This window comes from Erpetoichthys calabaricus, chromosome 8, assembly GCF_900747795.2.
Source record: "Erpetoichthys calabaricus chromosome 8, fErpCal1.3, whole genome shotgun sequence".
Classification (NCBI taxonomy): Eukaryota; Metazoa; Chordata; class Cladistia; order Polypteriformes; family Polypteridae; genus Erpetoichthys; species Erpetoichthys calabaricus.
This window is the reverse complement of record NC_041401.2, coordinates 135,924,263-135,947,120: the sequence shown is the minus strand read 5'-3', so window position 1 is coordinate 135,947,120 and position 22,858 is coordinate 135,924,263. Positions and strand designations below refer to the sequence as shown.

At 40.7% G+C, this 22,858-nt stretch overlaps 1 protein-coding gene across 1 annotated transcript; it reads right to left on the bottom strand.

Moving 5' to 3' along the window:
* Window positions 1–10,376: 10,376 nt before the first annotated feature.
* Window positions 10,377–16,799, bottom strand: LOC114656750 (gamma-crystallin M2-like). The gene is made up of 3 exons (XM_028808364.2): window positions 16,390–16,799; window positions 14,632–14,874; window positions 10,377–10,697 (listed from the first exon to the last, which is right to left on the bottom strand). The coding sequence occupies exons 1-3, from the start codon at window positions 16,474–16,476 to the stop codon at window positions 10,422–10,424; spliced, it is 606 nt and encodes a 201-aa protein (XP_028664197.1). The 5' UTR covers window positions 16,477–16,799; the 3' UTR covers window positions 10,377–10,421.
* Between the last annotated feature and the right edge of the window lie 6,059 nt (window positions 16,800–22,858).

The following is a 22,858-nucleotide window of genomic DNA, read 5'->3' as shown; positions in this document are numbered from 1 at the left end:
ACTCGGGACGTTGTGGGTCGGTGGGGGGAATACTTCGAAGACCTCCTCAATCCCATTAACATGCCTTCCAATGAGGAAGCAGAGCCTGGGGACTCAGGGGTGGGCTCCCCTATCTCTGGGACTGAGGTCACCGAGGTGGTCAAAAAACTCCTTGGTGGCAGGGCCCCAGGGGTGGATGAGATACGCCCGGAGTTCCTCAAGGCTCTGGATGTTGTAGGACTGTCTTGGCTGACACGCCTCTGCAACATCGCATGGACATCAGGGACAGTGCCTCTGGATTGGCAGACCGGGGTGGTGGTCCCCCTCTTTAAGAAGGGGGATCGGAGGGTGTGTTCCAACTACAGAGGGATCACACTCCTCAGCCTCCCTGGAAAAGTCTATTCAGGGGTCCTGGAGAGGAGGGTCCATCGGATAGTCGAGCCTCAGATTCAGGAGGAACAGTGTGGTTTTCGTCCTGGTCGCGGAACAGTGGACCAGCTCTATACCCTTAGCAGGGTCCTGGAGGGTGCATGGGAGTTTGCCCAACCAGTCTACATGTGTTTTGTGGACTTGGAAAAGGCATTTGACCATGTCCCTCGGGGAATCCTGTGGGGGGTACTCCGAGAGTATGGGGTACCGGCCCCCCTGATAAGGGCTGTTCAGTCCCTGTACGATCGGTGCCAGAGCTTCGTCCGCATTGCCGGCAGTAAGTCGAACCCGTTTCAAGTGAGAGTTGGACTCCGCCAGGGCTGCCCTTTGTCGCCGATTCTGTTCATAACTTTTATGGACAGAATTTCTAGGCGCAGCCAGGGCGTTGAGGGGGTCCGGTTTGGTGGGCTCAGGATTGAGTCACTGCTTTTTGCAGATGATGTTGTCCTGTCTGCTTCATCAGGCCGTGATCTTCAGCTCTCTCTGGATCGGTTCGCAGCCGAGTGTGAAGCGGCTGGGATGAGAATCAGCACCTCCAAATCCGAGACCATGGTCCTCAGCCGGAAAAGGGTGGAGTGCCCTCTCAGGGTTGGTAGCGAGATCCTGCCCCAAGTGGAGGAGTTCAAGTATCTCGGGGTCTTGTTCACGAGTGAGGGAAGAATGGAGCGTGAGATCGACAGGCGGATCGGTGCGGCATCCTCAGTAATGCGGGCGCTGCATCGGTCTGCCGTGGTGAAAAAGGAGCTGAGCCGCAAGGCGAAGCTCTCAATTTACCGGTTGATCTATGTTCCTACCGTCACCTATGGTCATGAGCTATGGGTAGTGACCGAAAGAACGAGATCGCGAATACAAGCGGCTGAAATGAGTTTCCTCCGCAGGGTGTCTGGGCTTTCCCTTAAAGATAGGGTGAGAAGCTCAGTCATCCGGGAGGGGCTCAGAGTAGAGCCGCTGCTCCTCCGCATCGAGAGGAGTCAGATGAGGTGGCTCGGGCATCTGATCAGGATGCCTCCTGGACGCCTCCCTGGTGAGGTGTTCCGGGCACGTCTAACCGGGAGGAGGCCCCAGGGAAGACCCAGGACACGCTGGAGGGACTATGTCTCTCGACTGGCCTGGGAACGCCTTGGGATTCTCCCGGAAGAGCTAGAAGAAGTGGCCGGGGAGAGGGAAGTCTGGGCATCTCTGCTCAAGCTGCTGCCCCCGCGACCCGACCTCGGATAAGCGGGAGACGATGGATGGATGGATAGATATAGATATATATATAGATATATACAGTAATCCCCCGCTGTATTGCAGTTCAGCTATTGCGCCCCTGCTATATTGCGGATTTTTCTGTGGAACATATCTAACGTTTAAGCAATACAGTAAATCATTAAATATATGTACATTATACACTACGGTAGACAGAATTTCACGTCTGAAAGAGGAGACTCAACCAATCAGAGTGGTATTTTCGTTCTCTTTGGCTCTGATTGGCTGCTGCTAGCGTGATGTAATCTCACAAGAACCGCGAGCATGGGTCCCCGATGCATCTCGGTTCTCTGCGTATCGCGTACCATGCTTGTGGTCCGATTGTTGTGAGCAAATTTTTTGTGAACTTTTCATTTTGTTTTACGCCCTACGATGGCTCCCGATCGTCCTGCATCTTCAAAGCCTTCTGTTAGTAGTGAGCCTAAGCGCCAGAGGAAGACCTTGACCATTCAGGAGAAGGTAAAACTCCTGGATATGCTTCGGGAAGGAAATCGTTACGCGGACGCTGATCGCCATTATGGCTTGAATGAATCGACAGTACGCTACATTATCATCATATTATTATTATTATTATGTTACTCATATCCTTAGCCCGACATCCACATATCATATACAATACAATTTATTTTTGTATAGTCCAAAATCACAGAAGAAGTGCCGCAATGGGCTTTAACAGGCCCTGCCTCTTGACAGCCCCCCAGCCTCGACTCTCTAAGAAGACAAGGAAAAACTCTCAAAAAAAAAAAAAAACCTTGGGAAAGGCAGTTCAAAGAGAGACCCCTTTCCAGGTAGGTTGGGCGTGCAGTGAGTGTCAGAAAGAAGGGGGTCAATACAATACAATATACACAACAGAAAGAGCAGAATTTAACAGTAGATGATATCGCGTAATATGATTTGGATTTGTTTAGAGTCCTGGAGACCTTATCCGTCAAGCTGCCTCCCCTATTTGCCAATTCCACGGCTGAAACAGCGCTGGCCCAGCCAATCCGATGAAAGGACCCCTCATATGTGTTTACAAAGTGTGTTTTAATAAGTTTACATGTGTTTAAACCGTGTGTGAGGGGAAATTTAAGGCTTAAAGGTGGGGGATCACTATATGTGTGTGTGTGTGTATACATGCTGTCAAATAAACGAACCACACGCCGTGGCGCAACGTTAGGGGCATCGCCTCTGACGCTGACGTCCGAGGTTCGATTCCCGAGAGGGAGTGCAGTGGAGTGTGTACACCTGATGAGCCCAGAATGAGGGCGAAACACGTGTCGTGTACTCTTTGCATTTATTTGACAGTAAACTATTTCAACCATTCTATGATCTGCTCTTCACAAAACTGAGGGCACCGTGGCGGATGTTAGCAGATTGCTGGCCAACCACAAAGCGTCACCTGGTAGGTAACCACCCACACTATCAGATTGTGACACAGACTTCGAATGCCGTGAATATATATATATATATATATATATATATATATATATATATACATAATATATATATAAGCAAAATACCCGTGCTTCGCAGCGGCGAAGTACTGCTTTAAAATATTTATTAAGAAAAGTAAACCTTTTTAAACTGAGGGAAAATATACCAATAATTATTTGTTAAGGATCTCTTTGTATACCCGTTGTCAGTTCGGCCCTCCGGTTTAATATGACGAAGCTGTGTGCTGAGCTTACTGTTGAGCATGCAGCATACAGTTGGCCATGTGAAAAGCAATCTTGCCTCAAATCAATGCCAATCTTTTGTAGGGTCTGTCCCTAAGACTTATTGTCATTGCGAAGCAGAGCCTTACTGGAAATTGGAGGTGTTTGAATTGAAATGGGTTTTATCGATAACTTAGCATCCAGCTTTTGAGAGTTTAAACATTCATAAACGTCAAAGTGTCCACTACTCAAATCGTCACCTGTGAATCTAAGATGTTTAAGAGGCATTGGCGGTTGTCCAAAGGTGTAAAATATTTGGCCATTTCGGTACACTTGAAAGCAACAACCAAACAATTCAGCGGCAGCCATCAACTCACATGCAGAACCATAGGTGAAGGGCTTAAGCATTTCACTCTTATAGTGCTCCTGTGTATTATAATTATCTCCTGTACCGCCATCAGTCCACACCTTGAACCTGTCCCAGTCATTCAATACATAAGACACAGTGTTCTTCCGGATATCAAGAGTGAGCTTGATATGGCTGTGCAATATGTAACACAGAGAATGGAAAAGGCAGGTACCATCTCCGGGCATGGAAACCACTCGGTAAGTGACAGTTCTTTGATCGATGGTGATCACCTCGCTAGACATGTTAATGGGGGTACGGTTGGAATGATAAAGGAAATGGGTACCTAAACAATGTAAACTAAGTCTAAAATACCTACACAATAACTATAGTCATAATAAACGAACAATAAAACAGCGGAGAAGCCGTGGATTAAATAAAAAGGCTGCAGTTATCAGCAGGGAGATGTGAATACCGTGAATATCTATATATATATATATCTATCTATATATATATATATATATATTGTGGAATATGGCCGGCCGTTCATCCCGGCCAATACCCCCAAGCCGCCAGGTGGAGCCCTGCCTGCAACATAGAGGTGCCCCGAGTTCCAGCAGGGCATCATGGACAGTGGAGTTTTTCATCAGAGCCCTGCTGGATACCATGGGAACCTCCAGGGGACGCTGCAGGAACACCAAGAGACTTTTGTTTCACCTATGACCCGGAAGTGCGTCTTAGTCACGGCGACAGAGCGAATGACACACTTCCGGGTTGAAGAAAAGGAGCTTTTATCTGACCCGGAAGTGTTCACAGTCACATGGACAGAGAGAGAGAGAGAAACGCTTCCGGGTCACAGACTATATAAAGGACTGTGAGAGACCAGAGCGTTGAGCTGAGTTGGGAGGCAGAGTGGCTAAGCGTCTGGGAGATTGGAGGATTGTTTATTTGATTATTGATTTGTTATTGAGTGTAGTGGAGTGGTGGTGCTCTGTGCACTTATTTATAATAATAAAGTCAATTCTTGGACTTTTATCTGGTGTCTGATGTCTGGTCTGAGGGTTCAAGGGGTCACGGGGATATATATATATATAAAATGTGTGTATGTATACAGTGCATCCAGAAAGTATTCACAGCGCATCACTTTTTCCACATTTTGTTATGTTACAGCCTTATTCCAAAATGGATTAAATTCATTTTTTTCCTCAGAATTCTACACACAACACCCCATAATGACAACGTGAAAAAAGTTTACTTGAGATTTTTGCAAATTTATTAAAAATAAAAAAATTGAGAAAGCACATGTACATAAGTATTCACAGCCTTTGCCATGAAGCTCAAAATTGAGCTAAGGTGCATCCTGTTTCCACTGGGACATGATTTGGAAAGGCACACACCTGTCTATATAAGGTCTCACAGTTGACAGTTCATGTCAGAGTAAAAACCAAGCATGAAGTCAAAGGAATTGTCTATAGACCTCCGAGACAGGATTGTCTCAATTCACAAATCTGGGGAAGGTTACAGAAAAATTGTAACTTGTAGCTTGCACCACCACCATCTACTCAAAGCACCGTGATGTTCCAACAGTGATGGATTAAAAGCATCTGCATGACCATCATCATCAAGTCCTTCCGTGAGAACCCTAAATACAAAGAGGACTATTTCATTTTTGTTAGGTAGAATGCCCAGAGGGGACTGGGCGGTCTCGTGGCCTGGAACCCCTGCAGATGTTATTTTTTTCTCCAGCCATCTGGAATTTTTTTTTTTGTTTTTTCTGTCCCCTCTGGCCATCAGACCGTACTCTTTTTCTATGTTAACTAATGTTGTCTTATTTTAATTTCTGATTTTGTCTTTTATTTTTCTTTTCTTCATTATGCAAAGCACTTTGAGCTACATTTTTGTATGAAAATGTGCTATATAAATAAATGCTGTTGTTTTTGTATAACAATGACAACTACGCTCCTATCTTTATGCTCTCATCCATATAGTTGCCTCTGTTTACATTCAGCTGTGGTCTTAAATTATGTTATCACCTTTGTTCCATTAAACAAACAGTTGAAAGAAGGTGTCAGTCCTCCCTTCAAATGTCAGCACTACTCTCACTAATTCAAGTCGCTGGCTTATGTATTTAAATTGCAAGGGTTGTACCCAATCTTCTTATTAAAGTTAAAATCTCCTGCCACCAGCTAGGATTCTTGGTTTCTATCTGGGTTTTCCAGTTTCACAAACTTCACATTCGCCACTCCATGCATAAGATACAGTATTCCATCTCTGTTGTGCCGAATTATTACTTTGTTTTGCTAGCTTCTATATTACTTAGGCCCAGTAAGACATAGTATTCATTATTTGTCCTGTATTGCCACCAATTATTCTTGTTTATATGGTACCCTAGTTCCTAAAACACTCAGCACTATCCCACAAACTTCAGTTCCCTTATACCTTATCTCACTCATTTTAAAAAGGTTTGTATTACCCTGTAAAAAGTTGTATCTAATTTCGCACATTTAGTCCTAACACCTAATGTCATACAATTTGTGTCCTAATGTGTCTAATCCTAATGCAGAGTTCCTACTGTTCCATACTGTTAATGATTACAAATGTGGGGGCATGGTAGCACAGTGATAGCGATGATCGGGCTGTTCTGGGATTGTTCCCCCTTGCATTCTATGCTTGCCTGGACTGATGCGACTCTGGATAGATGGATGGATGGATGGATGGAATAATTAAACATGTATACCGAAGATTTTTCAACGTTCCTTAAAAGTTTTGAAGAATCTGCATTCTATTACAGCTGTTTTTCCATTTATTACAGGTGCTTATTGTGTGGCAGTTGGTTACGTGGAGACAGAAAACAGAAGGACAGGAATTGGGAGTCGATACATTTGACAAGCACAGTTTTGCTGCAATAAATTATTCGATCGAGGGTCGTTCGTGTGCCACAGCAAGCATCTTGTGGGAGGCTGGAACAATCCCTGGACAGGGGAGGCAAGAACAATTCCTGGAAAAGGGCGCAAGTTCAACATTACCGCTGAACACATAGAATACAAAGCATTTAACATGCTTTAATGCATTTCATCATGAAAATGATATTAAGTATACATCTTAGTATTCTGAAATGTTGAGAGAGCTGTAATATAATGATTGTAATGTATTCTGTGTGGCGATCACTGCCTGCGCACTCCTGTTGGTGTAAGAGAAAGCCTGTTTAAGAAGCACATAGCGATTAATGACTGGGTCATGGAACACATAGAATACAAAGCATTTAACATGCTACTTTATTTATGATGGGATTTGAGAAACTCTACTAAATTAAACATCGATTTTAACATGAAGTTTACAACGTTCTACTCTAATGACAAAATAAACTATGAGATTAAAGTGGAAATTTTGAGATTAGTCGACACTTTTATGCATCTGAATTTTTTTGTGCATACACACATTTCTGCTTTTTGTCCGTCCACCATGTTTTAGTGTGAATTATATGTATAGCATTATACATGAGGCCCCAGATGGTTTTATTTATGTCCTGATATGTAAAATCATCAAGTGTACTTCCTTTTTCACATAACCATATAGCATCTAAAAAAGTGGCAGTCATTACAAAGTTTATTAAAGATCATAATCATTCTGGCCCTTGGGGAAGTCTATTTATTTTTTTTAAGCAATTGCATGTATGACATCTTACAAACGCTAATCTATAGTTGTTTCCAACCATGTTCCTTCTTATTTTGGAGCTTTGGACAGCTTATCTCTATGTCATGTCACATTCATTATGAACATGTAGAAAAGGCCAATAAGATTTTAGCACAACCAACACATACATCGAAAGTTTGTAACACAATTATACAGATTAACAAAAAAGTTGGAAAAAAAATAATGGCGCATAAAGAAATAACTAACATATTTAAGGAATACTGTAAGTCCTTAAATTCCTTGCAATGTAATTAAGTTAAAGCCAAGGATTAATTTGATAAATTATAAATACCACAGCTTGATAATTTAGAAGAGTTTAGAAAACTTGTGCTAAAATGGAAGAGCTCCCAGCTCAGATGGTTATTCAGTAGGATTTTATAAAAAATTGTCAAGTTGGCACCTTCATTGTTGAAGTGTTTTTCTTAAAAAAAAAAAAAGAAAGAAATCCTAGAAATATTATGCCAAGATCTTAATGAAAGTTTTAATTACAATATCCCCAAGGTGAGACTAGATGTATTAAAGACAGATGCTTGGTATCTAATCTTTGATTAATGTAATACAGTCGGGCTGTATCTGTAGGTTCTACATCGAAGCTTTAAAACTATTAAAAAAAAATTCCAGAAAGTTCCAAAAAGTAAAACTTGAATTTGCTGCATGCCGAGCATTACACTGAATCCACGAGAAGTGATGTGTATGCATGCCTTGCTGTTGCCTCCTGCCATTTCACAGATCCTCATTGATTACCATGCGTTTTGTTCGTTCACTACATGTTGTGCGCACTGTGTGAGAGAAAATGAATTTACAGTGTATTTTCTCTATATTATAATTATACTGTATTTTCTATATGTATTTGTATTTTAAACATTTATATCTTATTCCTTTTACCTCTCTTTCAATTCATTAAACAAAACCAATCTGTAAATGTTGAAAGAAAGTAAATGTTGTTTCGCTGCTGACATGTACTGTGTAGTTAGACACTGATGGTTGCATCTGTAGTGAACCTGTACATGTTCCTATTATTATTACCTAATCAATACAGTGTAAGAACTACTCAAATAGCATTTGTATTGCATTAGTTATTGTAGGTAATCTAGAGATTAATATTTAAAGTATGTGGGAGCATGTGTGTAGGTTATACTCAAACACTACTCCATTTTATGTAAGGGACTTGAGCATCTGCAGATTTTGGTGTCTTTGGGGGATCCTAGAACCAATCCCCTTTGGATGCTCTTCTAGAGTGGGGAAGTCAAACTCAGATCCTGGAGAGCCACAATGGCTGCAGGTTTTGTTCCAACCACTTCCTTGATAACCAATCATTGCTGCTAATAGAATAGATATCCTTTGCCTTCATTTTAATAGCCTTTCTTTTAGAGATGAAGTTTTCTTTTTTCCTTAAGCACATAGCTATGGGGTCTTGCACTCCTTTAGGGCAACATTTTTTAGTCCATCCAATTTCTTAATTAGAAGTGCAATTGTTGCCCATTGTGAAACTAATTATTTCCTTCTATTGCTTACAAGTGACACATTTCTGCATTTTTCTTAGAGTATCTTTAAAATGCTTTGTTAACCAGAACAGATCAATAGTTTTCAAACCAACAATATTTTCTTTTCAAATATTGTATCGAGACAGATCTATCAAAAGGTTCAAATGCAATGAAGTTAGTTGTTCATCTTTTAGCTCCCCTTGCATTTTTTATTGATTACCTGCAGGCTGAAAAAATGCAACAATGAAAACTGACATAAAAATGGCTGTTCTGTTAGCAGCAGTAATTGGATAATAAAAAAGTGCCTGAAGTGAACACCTTTAGCTCGGGTGGCCCACAGAGACTGGAATTTGACACCTCTGTCCTAGAGATTTTGAATTTCCAGAGGTATTGATATCGCTGGAGGCAGACAAAAAAAGCCATTGACAAGGTTAAATGAAGTTATCTGTTTACCAGACTGCACAAATTTGGGTTTGGCCCCAATATATCTGCATGGCTGTATTCTATACTAGTCCAGAGGCTGTATTTCCATTAATTAGTTCCATTAATCAAATAATTTCTAGATAAGGGTGTCCAATATCATGAATGTTTTTTGCATCTGCTAATATATTTTACTCTAGGTCAAATTGACAGTTTGTTTTTTCACATTGGGTTGTAGACCTTCTTATAATTGGAGTTAGAGCCGTTTACAGGGTGTAAAGTGAAGAAGCTGTTACTGATTTAAGGCCCCTTTGCTTTTTTATCTTTCAGTACACCTCTAACTTTTTTTACAATTTGCAATGAGGATAGTGTAATAATATGATAAAAAAATAATACTTTAGAACCCAATTGTTGTGCTTATAAAAGGGATAACTAGTATAGATAAAATCTTAGGAAAGACTTGTTAAAAAGCAGGAATCAACAGAGCAGCAAGCAAGGTGGGAATACAGGGAGACTGAGATGAAAGGCTGTTAACAGGCTGGTAACAAAGCTAGCATGGATTGGAAGGGATATAATGAGTTTATGAACCTGTGGAAGTGGGGTTCATTTTTAGAAAAATAAGCTTGCGTCGGAATAAAGCAGAAAGTCACATTGCATTGCATTGTGATATCCCATTGGTCCAGGAGCTACATCATGTAAGCCAGACAGGGTAACAAAGAATCTCCCCCTCTCTGCCAGTTTTCATCCTGAGCAGAGGCCATGCTGGACTATGTTGCAGTAGAAACCTATCAACAATGAGAACCGCCTAGTAGCCTGTTGTCAGATTCGTTATTTTGACCAATAATCACATTTGTACTTTTCTTATATTTTGGGCATATTATCTATAATACATGAGAATACATGTATAATTTTCTCTCCTGCCTGCTTTTGTGCGCTGTCTTGTTGCTCAAGGCAGTGTAACAGATGAAGGCTATAGCATGGAGTTGGGGGTATTTTGTTCATGTCTATGTTATTAAGAGTATAAAGCAGAGAACAGGGTCACCCTAGGACACCACCATAACAAAACGTTATTTCATCATTATAATGTAAAAATTAACATTAATGCAAAAACAAGTGTTACACTTCTTGTACTTTCGAATTTTTATTGGCTTTGCCATGAGTAAAAGCTCTTTTAGTAAAACAAAATTAAAATTCAGTAATTCTTCGGAACGATCCAATCGCTGCACAATTTGCTCCCCAGTCACTGAACTTCCGGTATTCTCCAGGCCTCAAGAAGTACTGTCTTCCTTTGAAGCTGGAATGTTCATAGAAGGTCCAGTAGCCATCCATGACATTGCAGGAGTAGATGTCGCGAGAACGGAAGTGATCTTGCACAGACTCGCAGTCATCAACAAACTCCATCATCTGGCCTTCAAATTCTGGGCGTTCATAAATTCTCACTCTGTATGGTCCTCCACTAGGCTGTGAAAAGAAAAAAGAAGGAAAATTAGATTTCTCCCACAGTCCAATGGCATGCAAGTAGGTGGATTGGTGCTACTAAAGTGGCCCATATGTGTGTTTACCCTGTGATGGACTTCCACCCTGGCCAGTTTTGTCCCTGCCTTGCACCCAAATGCTTGCTGGGATAGATTCCAGTTGCCCCACAAGAAGGACGAAGGGTGAATGGATTAAATTTCCCTTGGGTCATAGGAGTCCATTTACTTTAATACAATTTAATTTCACCAGTCAGAACTTGAGTGCTTGTGACACTTCCCTTTTGGAACATTTAGCAATGCATCTATATTTTTGTAAAAAAAAAAAATCTCAGACATGCTAACCCGTTGCTCTCCTTTTACTTTTCTCTAGAGAGAAATGACTTGATGATTCCCAATTAAATAGTGGGCAATGAAAAGTAAATCTGTGCTAACCTTTATGTCATGAGGGCTTACTGAGATCCTTACAAATCTTGTGTTAATACCTGAACCATTTTATTATTTTTAATTATGTTTTGGTTTTTTTTTGCTTGTTTTCCGAAATATGCGCTGAAGATGTCATGCTTTTTAATGGTATACAAGTCCACTTACACAATCATTACAACACAGGTTGAGTTTTACAGTTTTCTTTCAGATCCAAAATAAAGCTGCCGATTTACCAATCATCCTTTGTTGACACAACACGTAGTGATACTTTGTGTATTTCAGAATGTCAACAACAGAACAAGCTCTTGATTTTAACCAGGTAAAATAATTCTTGAGAAACAATCCCAGCTTCTCTCAGTTTGTAAGAATTGTTACAGCAACATGAAGAAGCAAGACAGGGCATCTGATCTTGAGTAGGTGCCTCTAAAGCAAGGACAATTTCAGCTTTGCAGTCTCAGTTGTGATACACTGACAGGTGATTGAAGAGTGGAAGATTCACAAAAAGTTCCCAGTACTCACCATTATGATAAAAAAATAGTTCCCGTACGGTGAAACTACAATCATTGGAATTTACTTGTCACTCATAAGCTCCAAATGAGAGGGATACAACAACATTCAATCGATTTGATATGCGAAGGTAAGGTGCTGGTACTATGTACCTGTGAGCATTAGTCCTCTTCAAGCACTGCCCATGTGTCAAAAAAAAAAAAAAAAAAAAAAATGAGTGTCTCCTTTAAGCTGTGGTCCCTGTTAGTAAATATATTAGGAAGAAAAGACATTGGGGATCAGAGCAGTCGAAGCCAGTGTGCTGCCATCAAACTGGGGTGACCAGACATTCCATTTTTCCAGGACAGTCCCATTTTCAGGCAATGTGTCCCTCTTAATAATTTAAGTACAACAAAATGTCCCATTTTTACAAGCTAGTCCCTGTTGGAGAAATCTTTTATCAGCATTTTAGCATCTTGGACTCTTAGGCTCACAAGGTTTTTTCTGACTTTGTTAAATAAGAGATGCAGTGTGTTCAACTTATCTGTTAAAAGATGCCATAAGATTACCAATATAACAGACGCTTTAAACTGACTTTTGTCTGTCTGCTTTAAACTATGCAGACACTTCTGTAGAAAGCAGCCTCTTATTCTGAGTCTCACTACCATGAATATATTCCATTATTCATATTTAGGTCATCTTACCTTACTTTTTAAAGTAAATATACTTGCCTATAGTTTGCATGCGATCATCTATATGCTAAAGATGCCCTTGTATGTTCAAATCTATAAAAAGTTTGTCTGAACAAGGAATTGCTAGCATATCTTTGATTACAGAGCAAGAATAAGATCTTGCCTGGTGTGTTCCAGAGGTATCTTTATTAAATATATTTTTTGATGACCATTTGAATCCTCACAGAAGAGAACCAGGAATTAAGAGGAATTTGGATTTAAGAATTGTTCCCTATCACCCACTCCCAACTCTTAATTTAACATTCACCTACCAACGTACACAAAACTCCAACGGGGGACCCTCGTTCACACCATATAATTGTTTGAATCCAAATCATATTATGTGATATCATCTACTGCTGAAATCTGCTCTGTACTTGAAAGATTTCTATTGCCCTGTTATATTGAATTGAGGATTACTTGTGTTCTGTTCTGTGTATTGTATTGTATTGACCCCCTTTTTTTGACACCCACTGCACGCCCAGCCTACCTGGAAAGGGGTCTCTGTTTTTGAACTGCCTTTCCCAAGGTTGCTTCCATTTTTTCCCTACAAGGTTTTTTTGGGAGTTTTAGTGAGTCAAGGCTGGGGGGCTGTCAAGAGGCAGGGCCTGTTAAAGCCCATTGTGGCACTTCTTCTGTGATTTTGGACTATACAAAAATAAATTGTATTGTCTGATTGATAAGTAGTGTTCCAGTTCGTGACTTTGAAAATCTGGAGTTTACAAATGTTGGGTCTTCCCACAACTTCTGAAGTATAAAATGGCAAACTAATTGTCTAATTTGTCCTTGTTGTCAAGTGAGTGTGTGGAATGGCATGGAGACCAAAGAGTACAACCTTGGACAGTGAAACAGATTGATGCATCTTTAGATCGCATCCTGTCATTAATTTATACAAGGACGAGATTATTCTGGAAGCAAAACTGGATAGGGGCCTGGGTGTTGTTGCTTGTGTGGGTATTGAGGGGCAGGGGTGATGATCAGTTAGTTGGCTCTTAATAATTAATGTGTTGTCAAATTTTTCTCATCTTTACAATTTTTATAATGTCGATATTAGAATCGCCCCTGTGACCTGGGGTTTCAATACGATCACTGCCCCATAAAAAGGGAAGGACATCCACCCAGTCAACTGGCCATTCTGGTTGCAACCAGAAAATGACCTGCAGAAACAGAAGGAGAATGCTGGGTTTAGAACTCAAACCTAAATGTTCTACTATGCATCAGGACTAGGGCCTACACAGGAGCTCAGTTCATGTAGGCTACTTTATAAGTGGTTTTTAAGTACCAAACCAATGCACTTGAAATCAAAACCAGCCAAGAATGCTACCTAAATGCTCTTTCTTTTCTGCACATGCTACACTAGTCGTTCATTTGTCTAAGTGCCATATTTTATACTGTATTTTTCTGTACTTCAAAGGTGAATGCACCACTAAAGTGAGCTAACATAAGAGTGAGCTTCATGGTCACCAGAGCTCTGTCACTTCTGTGACTGGTGGTTAAACATTGAGCACTGAAGCACAACTACCAAGGATCTGTGTTCAGTAAAGACTGCTTTGTAACACCCACCTGGACATGAGTTACCTGAATGAGAACTTTGTCTCATCTAAAACACTAGACATTTTAAGAGTAAGTTGTGAAATCTTATTGGGGCTGATGTGTGGGATGTTCCTGGGAAATACATGATGCCTCGTTGCCCAATTCATTTACCTACAAGCAAGGGTAACATGACAGGTACAAGCAGAACACCCTCTGACATGGCACTGGCCACTGGAACGCTTTAGATAAGATCAAATGGAGTGATCTCTTGATCTTCCCTCAACTTAAGATTTTTCCCTTGCTGTGTACTCCTTAGCCATTCCAAAAATGGTCCAGTTAGCTCAGGAGCTGTCAGTACAGCATTGGCTGAGACACCAGGCTCACACACATACAGCAGTTTTTTAAGTCGCTGGTTGACTTACAATTGGACATGTTTGAGATGTGAGAGGAAATTTGAATATCTGACAGCTTTAATGGACACAAGGAGAATGTGTGAACTGGTCAAGATTGGGTCCGTAGAGGTAACTCTGCCACCCTAAGACATCCATTCAATCTGGATTGATGTTGACAGTATTGGGCATGCATCCACACTTGCTCACAGTTCTCTAAAACATCTGATTATTATGCAGAATTAAAATCTCACTCAACTCGCTGCTCCAGCACCATCTGTCAGAATTACCAGTCCTTCCTTTATTCACCACCCATCTTTTATTTTGTTCCTAGGAAAACCACAAAGTCAAGACTTACATAGGTGAATGTGCGGCAGGACCTGATGCAGTCATTGAAGCCCATCCAGCGCTGGTACTCAGGGTACTCGCCCCTGGTCAGGACATACTGGTAGCCCATGTAGTTGGGCCGTTCGTAGAGGACCCAGCAGCCACTGTCCACCCGCACTGAGTTGCAACGGCTCAGGTAGGACTGCATATCTGCACAGTCGCTGTTGCACTCATAGGAGCGGCCCTGGAAGTTCTTGTCTTCATAGAATGTAATCTGAAATTCAAGAACAGAGATTTAAATTGTTGCCGCCGTGTCATTTCTTAAAACCATCATATCACATTAAACAGTCTGATGAGCAAAATCAAAGCCTGAGAACAGGAGAGTTGGATTGTGCTGCCTGAATTTGCACCCTGGTGTAACTGGGTTTGTTTGGCAGGGCAAGTACCCCCTCTGTCAGCCACTCCATCTTGGGGGCTCAGATGTGGTCACCATCAAAACCTATGGAGCTGATTGAGCTTTTGTCTACATTTTGTTATCATCCAACCTTATGTTCATTTCTAGACCTGCTTAATGCAGTTTAGAGATGTGAGCTAACACAAGACACTAACAAACTTTGGAGAGCCGTGACTGTAAACTTCACTTTAAATGACTTTGGAAGGTGAGGGTTAAAAGTCAGGCAGAAAGCGACCTGGATTCTGACTCCGCACTCACTTGTTTGGCGTCAGCGATATGAAGGTTTCAGAAAGAGCTTTTATTTATTTAGATCTGTTCCAGACTTCATAACTAACCATAAATAGATGAGAAGAGACCTGAGAAATATTTTAAAAGGACTCTTGCTGTAACAGTAACTAACTGTAACACAAAGTAAGTTCAGGTGTTTCTTAATCAGTTGCTAGGTAGCCTAATATACGTTAAGGATTGTCTGTTTTTTGAAGGCATTAGAAACTTTTTCAAAGCCCAAATAACCAAATGTGCATGCATACAACCCTTCAAGAGTGAAATGGTTCTTTGTTAAGCAATAGTTCTACAAGGAACCACACAACCCACTAAAGTACAATTAAAGAACTATTTTTAGAAGTGTGACGTGGCGCTTAGCACTGCGCCCCCAGGCTGTCACCACGATTTTTTTTTTTTTGGACGCTATAGTCTGTATCAAAAATAGTTAAGAAAACGTCTAACTCGGAACGTAATAAAATTGGGCAATTTCTTTTCATTTGTTCATTTTTCTTTTTGCCGTACACGGGTGCCTTGACCTCCAGACAGATGTAAATATTGCGGACAAACCACCACCTCCATCTTGTGGCACATTCATGGTCCCTAAAAAATGTGCCTAAACCGGATGAGAATCTAAACAATCAAAGAAAAGCTCAAACTCGGAGAGAACACTTTAGGCTCTAAATGTGAACTGATCGCTCGTTTAATTTGCTTCTCTGTGTTAAAGTTGACGGAGTTGCCTGTTGGCGCAAAGCTTCTTTATCTGTGGGGCCCAAGCGGTTCACTTGGTTGAAAAAAGAGAGATGATCTGAGATTAACGTTTTAGCAAGTAAAAGGAAACTGAAGAAACCTGTGCAGTGGAGCTGCGAGAAGGCAGGACTTTCCAGTTTGGGTATCTGAAATGTTCAGCCTTAAAATGTTCACTAAGTACAGATGAGCAACAAGAACATCAGTCCAGAAGTGCACGTGCGAGTAAAACCAGAAAACAGTTCCATTGCTTTTTTCTGGCTGGTTTAGCTTTAGATCTCCCCATTCAGACTAGACGGTGATGGAGAGTCACATCTGCCCACTTACCTTGCCCATCTTGTTCGGCTTCCCTCCGCGGCTTTGATCTGTTCGCTTATGGCACCAAGCCTGGGGTTCGTTTTTATATCCCGCCATTATAAAATGCACGTTTTGTTATTTTAATGAATAGAATTTTGACATCGACAGGGCTGCTAAAGTTCTGATCTGTCTCTATACATAAATCCCTGATTCATCACTTCTGATGTCCTAGTTGGCACATTTCAGCCACTCGCTGCTTTTATACTACAAAACGAGGACCTTTCATCCATTAATCCATGATAAGAGAACGGCAGATTCATCAAATAGCCGGGAGCGAGCCGCGCAGCTATGAGCCTTTGTTGAAAGGGCGACAGAGCGTTCATAGCGCGATAAGAAAGAAAATTACCCCGTCAGTCTGTTTGTTTCCATTATACGGTGCCTTTGTTATGTCCTTCTCTACGGTGAAGTGCCTTACATACCTATCAGTTATTCGAATGCCTTTCTCGTTGCTTTCTGACTGTCTACAGTGGAGTGCTTTTTCAGATAGTAAATGTGTATCCGTAATATGGTGTGACTTTGGTGTGTCACTCTCTATAATACAGCGCCTTTGGTATCTGCCTTTAATAATAATAATAATAATACATTGTATTTATATAGCGCCTTTCCCATGCTCAAGGCACTTCACAGAGTTTAAGATAGAACGGCAGGGTATACAGTATATAGCATTGTACAAACCAGATAAAGAAATAAAGAAGATTAAGACAGTAAATTCAGAGAAAAAAGCCTAACAGACAACATAATTGATGGTCTAGCACACACACATACAGGTTATATGAACATCTTGACATAAAGGTAAACTGAGAGAAGGGTAGTAAAGTCAAGTAGAGCTAAAACCCTTCCTGAACAGATGAGTTTTGAGTTGTTTTTTAAAAGAATTCTTGGAGTCAGCTGACCTGATTAATTTTGGTAGGTCATTCCAGAGTCTGGGCGCTATACAGCTGAAGGCCCTGTCACCCATGGAGTGTAGATTAGTGTGGGGCACAACAAGATTACCAGAACCAGAGGACCTTAGTGGGCGAACAGGCAGATAGTGATGGAGAAGGTCACTGATGTAGTTTGGCGCAAGGTCATTTAAGGCTTTGTAGGTTATTAGTAGAATTTTATATTCAATTCTGTAAGACACAGGGAGCCAGTGGAGACGGAGCAGGATGGGTGTGATGTGCTCGCTGCTGCTGGTTCGAGTAAGGACTCGAATCAACTGGAGCTGAGATATAAGATTAGAAGGGGCACCTGCCAGTAGGGAATTACAATAATCGATGCAGGATGAGATAAAAGCATAGACAAGTCTCTCAGCATTAGAAAAGGAGAGGAAGGAGCAAACACGGGATATGTTACAGAGGTGAAAGTAAGAATGTTTCTTAATGTGATTTATGTGGGCAGAATAAGAAAGGGAGGAATCAAAAATGACACCAAGATTCTTTGCAGTAGAGGCAGGTCTGATGAGATCACCATCAAGAGTGATCGATAAGGAGCTCATTTTCTTAAGTTGCACTTTAGTCCCAATTTGTAGGAGTTCAGTTTTGTTGCAATTTAAATGTAAAGAGTTCTGCTCCATCCAGGTTTTAATTTCACTAAGGCAAGTTGTGAGCTGAGAAAGCTCTGATGAAGTTCCACTTTTAACATTGAAGTAGAGTTGCGTGTCATCTGCATAAAAATGATAACCCAGTCCATAGCTACGGATAATATGGCCAAGGGGAAGCATATAAATACAGAAAAGCAGAGGACCGAGGACAGAGCCCTGTGGAACCTCTTGTATGACTGGCGCTGAGCTGGACCTGCTATTGCCAAGACTAACAAACTCTTGCCTATCAGTCAGATAGGACTTGAACTACTGGAGGGCAGTGCCAGAGATACCCAGCATGTTCTCCATTCTGGACAGTAGAATGTCATGTCTGACAGTGTCAAATGCTGCACTGAGGTCTAACAGAATTAATATGCTGGTTTCTCCAGAGTCTGCTGCCATAAGCAAATCATTGGTTATGCGTAGCAGAGCAGTTTCACAGCTGTGCTGTTCTCTGAAACCAGACTGAAAGGGTTCCATCAACTTATTAGAAGTTAAGTAGTTGGTGAGCTGGGAAGCTGCAACACGCTCAAGAACTTTTGACAGAAAGGGTAAGTGGGAAATAGTCAGAAAATTGTTAAGATTGTCAGCATCAAGACCAGACTTTTTTTAACACTGGGATTTACAGAAGCGGTTTTAAAAGTGAGCGGCACAGAGCCAGTGTCAAGGGACGAGTTTATTATTGTTGTAATAGTCGGGATTATGGCATGAAAGCAGGATTTAAGTAGTGTGGTGGGAATGGGGTCCAGTACACAAGTAGTCGGCCTCATTTTACAAAGCAGGTCATTAACAAAAGCAGATGTGACTGGTAAGAACTTAAAGAAGGAGCTGGATGGAGTGGGAACACAGGGAGAGATATAAACAGATGATGTATTTATGTTAGTTGAATTATTTAGATCTTTAATTTTGTTACAGAAAAAGTGGAGGAATTCCTCACAGACTTCAGTAGAAGAGGTAGTTGGGCCAGATGCGGGTTCAAGTAGTTTATTAACTACAGAAAACAAAACCCTTGGGTTATCATGGCCACTTTCTATTATTCTGCCATAATGGGTGTTCTTGGCAGAAGTTAGTGCTTCTCTGTAAGCTTTTTGGTGGTCAGAGAAAGCCTGGATGTGCACCGTGAGGCCAGTCTTACGTGACATTCTCTCAAGGCGTCGGCCAGCTGCTTTCATAGAGCACAATTCTGCGTTATACCAAGGAGCTGAACGCTTAAAGGAAACCTCCTTATGTTTTAAAGGAGCCGTTTTATCTAATGCTGAATGAAGGGCTGAGTTATAGTGGTCAACAAGACTTATCTAATGTTGATGGAATAGGTGAAGGCAGAAAAAGATCAGAAATGGATCCAGAAAGGATAGAGGGACAGATATTTTTAAGGTTTCTGTAAGAAATTTATTGTTTACAGGTAAGAGGAGGGAGAGGTAATGAGACAGTGAAAAATACTGCTTTATGGTCAGAGAGTCCCAAATCAGTGCTGTAAATGTTGGCAACAGATAGTCCAGAAGTACAAATCAGATCCAATATATGACCACCAGAGTGGGTGGGAAAATCAACATGTTTTGTCAAGTCAAAACAGTCCAGTAAGGATAGGAATTCATTTCTCAGTTTAGATATGGGGATGTCAATATGGATGTTGAAATCACCAAGAAGGATAATTCTCTGAGTGTGAGAGCTTAGGTCGGTCAAAAGTTCAATCAGATCAGATAAGAAGGATGCATTGTATTTTGGAGGACGATAAAGAACAATGAGTGAGACGGGACCTGATTCCGTTATTAGTTTAAGAGCCAGGCACTCGAAAGACAATGGACAATCAATTGGGATTCGTTTGATGTTTAACTCGACTCTGACAATTACTGCAAGTCCTCCTCCTTGTCTTGAGCTACGTGGCTCTGTGAGGAAAGTGAATCCAGGTGGAATCGCTTCCATGAGATAACTACCTGTCTATACTACTGTGCCCGTCATATATATCACTGTAGTATACTGTACAATGCACTGCCCTATCTATCTATCTATCTATTATGCAGGTCCCAAACCGGACATTTGCGTAGGTTGTATGTCTGTCCTCATATGTTTAATGCCTGCTTTGTGTCATTGTGGATGCCGAGGCTTTAGGGCACACATGAGCACATCTGATTGCACACAGTGGACACATACTGTATAAAAGGCAGTGCTCTCTGTTTTCATCTGCATCTTGATCGTTTTAGCAATGCTGTTCAAACTGAACACAAGTTCTTGATTAAACACATAATTGATTTTACACATAAAGCAGGTCATACATTAGACTTAGTAATTACCAAAGGACTAAAAGTTGATGTAAAGCAGGTCATTGATATTGGTCTATCAGACCATTTTCTTCTATTATTTAATGTAGAAATATTGATAGAAAACATTCATGAGAAGCATATTGTTAAAAAACACTTCTTTGACTCATCAGCAGCTTTAAAACTTACAAACATTCTAAGCAATCAGTCCATTTAATAGTGCCAACTATAATAGCGAGGATAATGTAAATAGTAAGGTGGAAAGATTTAATACTAAAGTGAGAGCTGCTGTTGACACAGTTGCGCCTGAAAAGACAGTTAAAAAATCTTCTAGCATTGTTATACCATGGAAGACCCAAAAAGTGTCTGATCTAAAGAGAACATGCCATAGAGCTGAGCGTAAATGGAGGAAAACTAAACTAACTATCCACTGTGAAATATTAAAGGTTAAAATAACAGAATACAATAACACAGTCCGTCTTGAGAGGTGCTGCTATTTCTCTAAGATTATAAATAACAATGCTAGTAATCCCAGAGTCTTATTCTCGACAATTGATCATCCGCTAAACCCAGGTAACTCAAAGGAATGCCTCCAAAGCACTTCCAGTAAAACCTGTGAGGCTATTGCTGTATTTTTCAATCAAAAAATGAATGATATTAGAAATAACATAGTATATCTCCCCAACACTGAGGATCCCCTTAAACCCCAGTACTCCGTTACAAACAAATTAAATTCTTTCACCAGGATAGATTTATTGGTGATTCTAAATTGGCCCTAGTGTGTGCTTGGTGTGTGGGTGCGTTTGTGTGTGTCCTGCGGTGGGTTGGCACCCTGCCCGGGATTGGTTCCCTGCCCTGTGTTGGCTGGGATTGGCTCCAGCAGACCCCCGTGACCCTGTGTTCGGATTCAGCGGGTTGGAAAATGGATGGATGGATGGATAGATTTACCTGATGTACATAAAATAATTTCTCAACTGAAACCCTCCACCTGCGTCCTTGACCCAATACCAACAAGTTTTTTCAAAGAAGTATCAGGCGTGCTAATTGATAATATTCTTGACATAGTAAATTCGTCATTAGATACGGGGGTCTTCCCAGACTGTCTTAAGACTGCTGTAGTTAAACCCCTGCTGAAGAAAAATAATCTTGACCCCTCTGCTCTTGAAAAATTTAGACCCATCTCTAACCTGCCTTTCTTAAGTAAAATTCTAGAGAAGGCAGTCATTATACAGTTAAATGAGCACCTCAATAAACATGCTATTCTTGATAAATTTCAGTCAAGTTTTAGAACAAATCACAGCACAGAAACTGCACTCGTTAAAGTAGTAAATGACTTGCAGGTAAATCCAGACAGAGGCCATGTATCTGTTCTCATCCTTCTAGATCTGAGTGCTACATTTGACACCATTGATCACAATATTCTTAGAAATCGCCTTAGTCAATGGGTGGGCCTCTCTGGCAGTGTCTTAAATTGGTTTGAATCCTGCCTGGCAGGGAGAAAAATCTTTGTTAGTGATGGTAATTACAACTCAAAGACACATGATATCCTATATGGTGTCCCACAAGGCTCTATCCTGGGTCCGCTGCTCTTCTCAATCTACATGCTTCCATTAGGTCAGATTATCTCAGGGCACAACATGAGCTACCACAGCTATGCTGATGACACACAGCTGTATTTATCAATAGCACATGATGACCCCGATTCTCTTGATTCACTAACACTGTCTTACTTGTATTTCTGAATGGATGAATAGTAATTTTCTAAAGCTAAATAAAGAGAAAACTGAAATTTTAGTGATTGGCAATAATGGATACAATGAGCCTATTAGAAATAAACTGGATACATTAGGATTAAAAGTCAAGACAGAGGTAAAAAGCTTAGGGGTAACTGTTGACTGTAGTCTGAATTTTAAATCGCATATTCATCAGACCACTAGGACAGCATTTTTTCACTTAAGAAACATAGCAAAATTTAGACCTCTTATATCATTGAAAGATGCTGAGAAATTAGTTTACGTGTTTGTTTTCAGTCGACTAGATTACTGTAACACATTCCTCTCAGGACTACCCAAAAAAGACATAAATCGTTTGCAACTAGTGCAGAATGCAGCTGCTAGAATCCTAACCAGGAAAAGAAAATCCAAGTACATCTCTCCAGTTTTGATGTCACTACACTGGTTACCTGTGTCATTCAGGATTGACTTTAAAATTCTGCTTATGGTTTATAAAGCCTTAAATAATCTTGCTCCATCTTATATATCGGAATGTCTGACATCATATATTCCAAATCGTAACCTTAGATCTTCAAATGAGTGTCTCCTTAGAATTCCAAGAGCAAAACTTAAAAGAAGTGGTGAGGCGGCCTTCTGCTATTATGCACCTAAAATCTGGAATAGCCTGCCAATAGGAATTCGCCAGGCTAATACAGTGTAGCATTTTAAAAAAACTGCTAAAAACACATTATTTTAAGATAGCTTTCTCATAACTTCACTTTAATTTAATCCTGATACTCTGTATATCCAATTCATTAATAACTATTCATGGTGGCTCTAAAATCTGTACTAACCCCTACTTTCTCTTCTGATTCTTTTTCCAGTTTCTTTGTGGTGGCGGCTTGCGC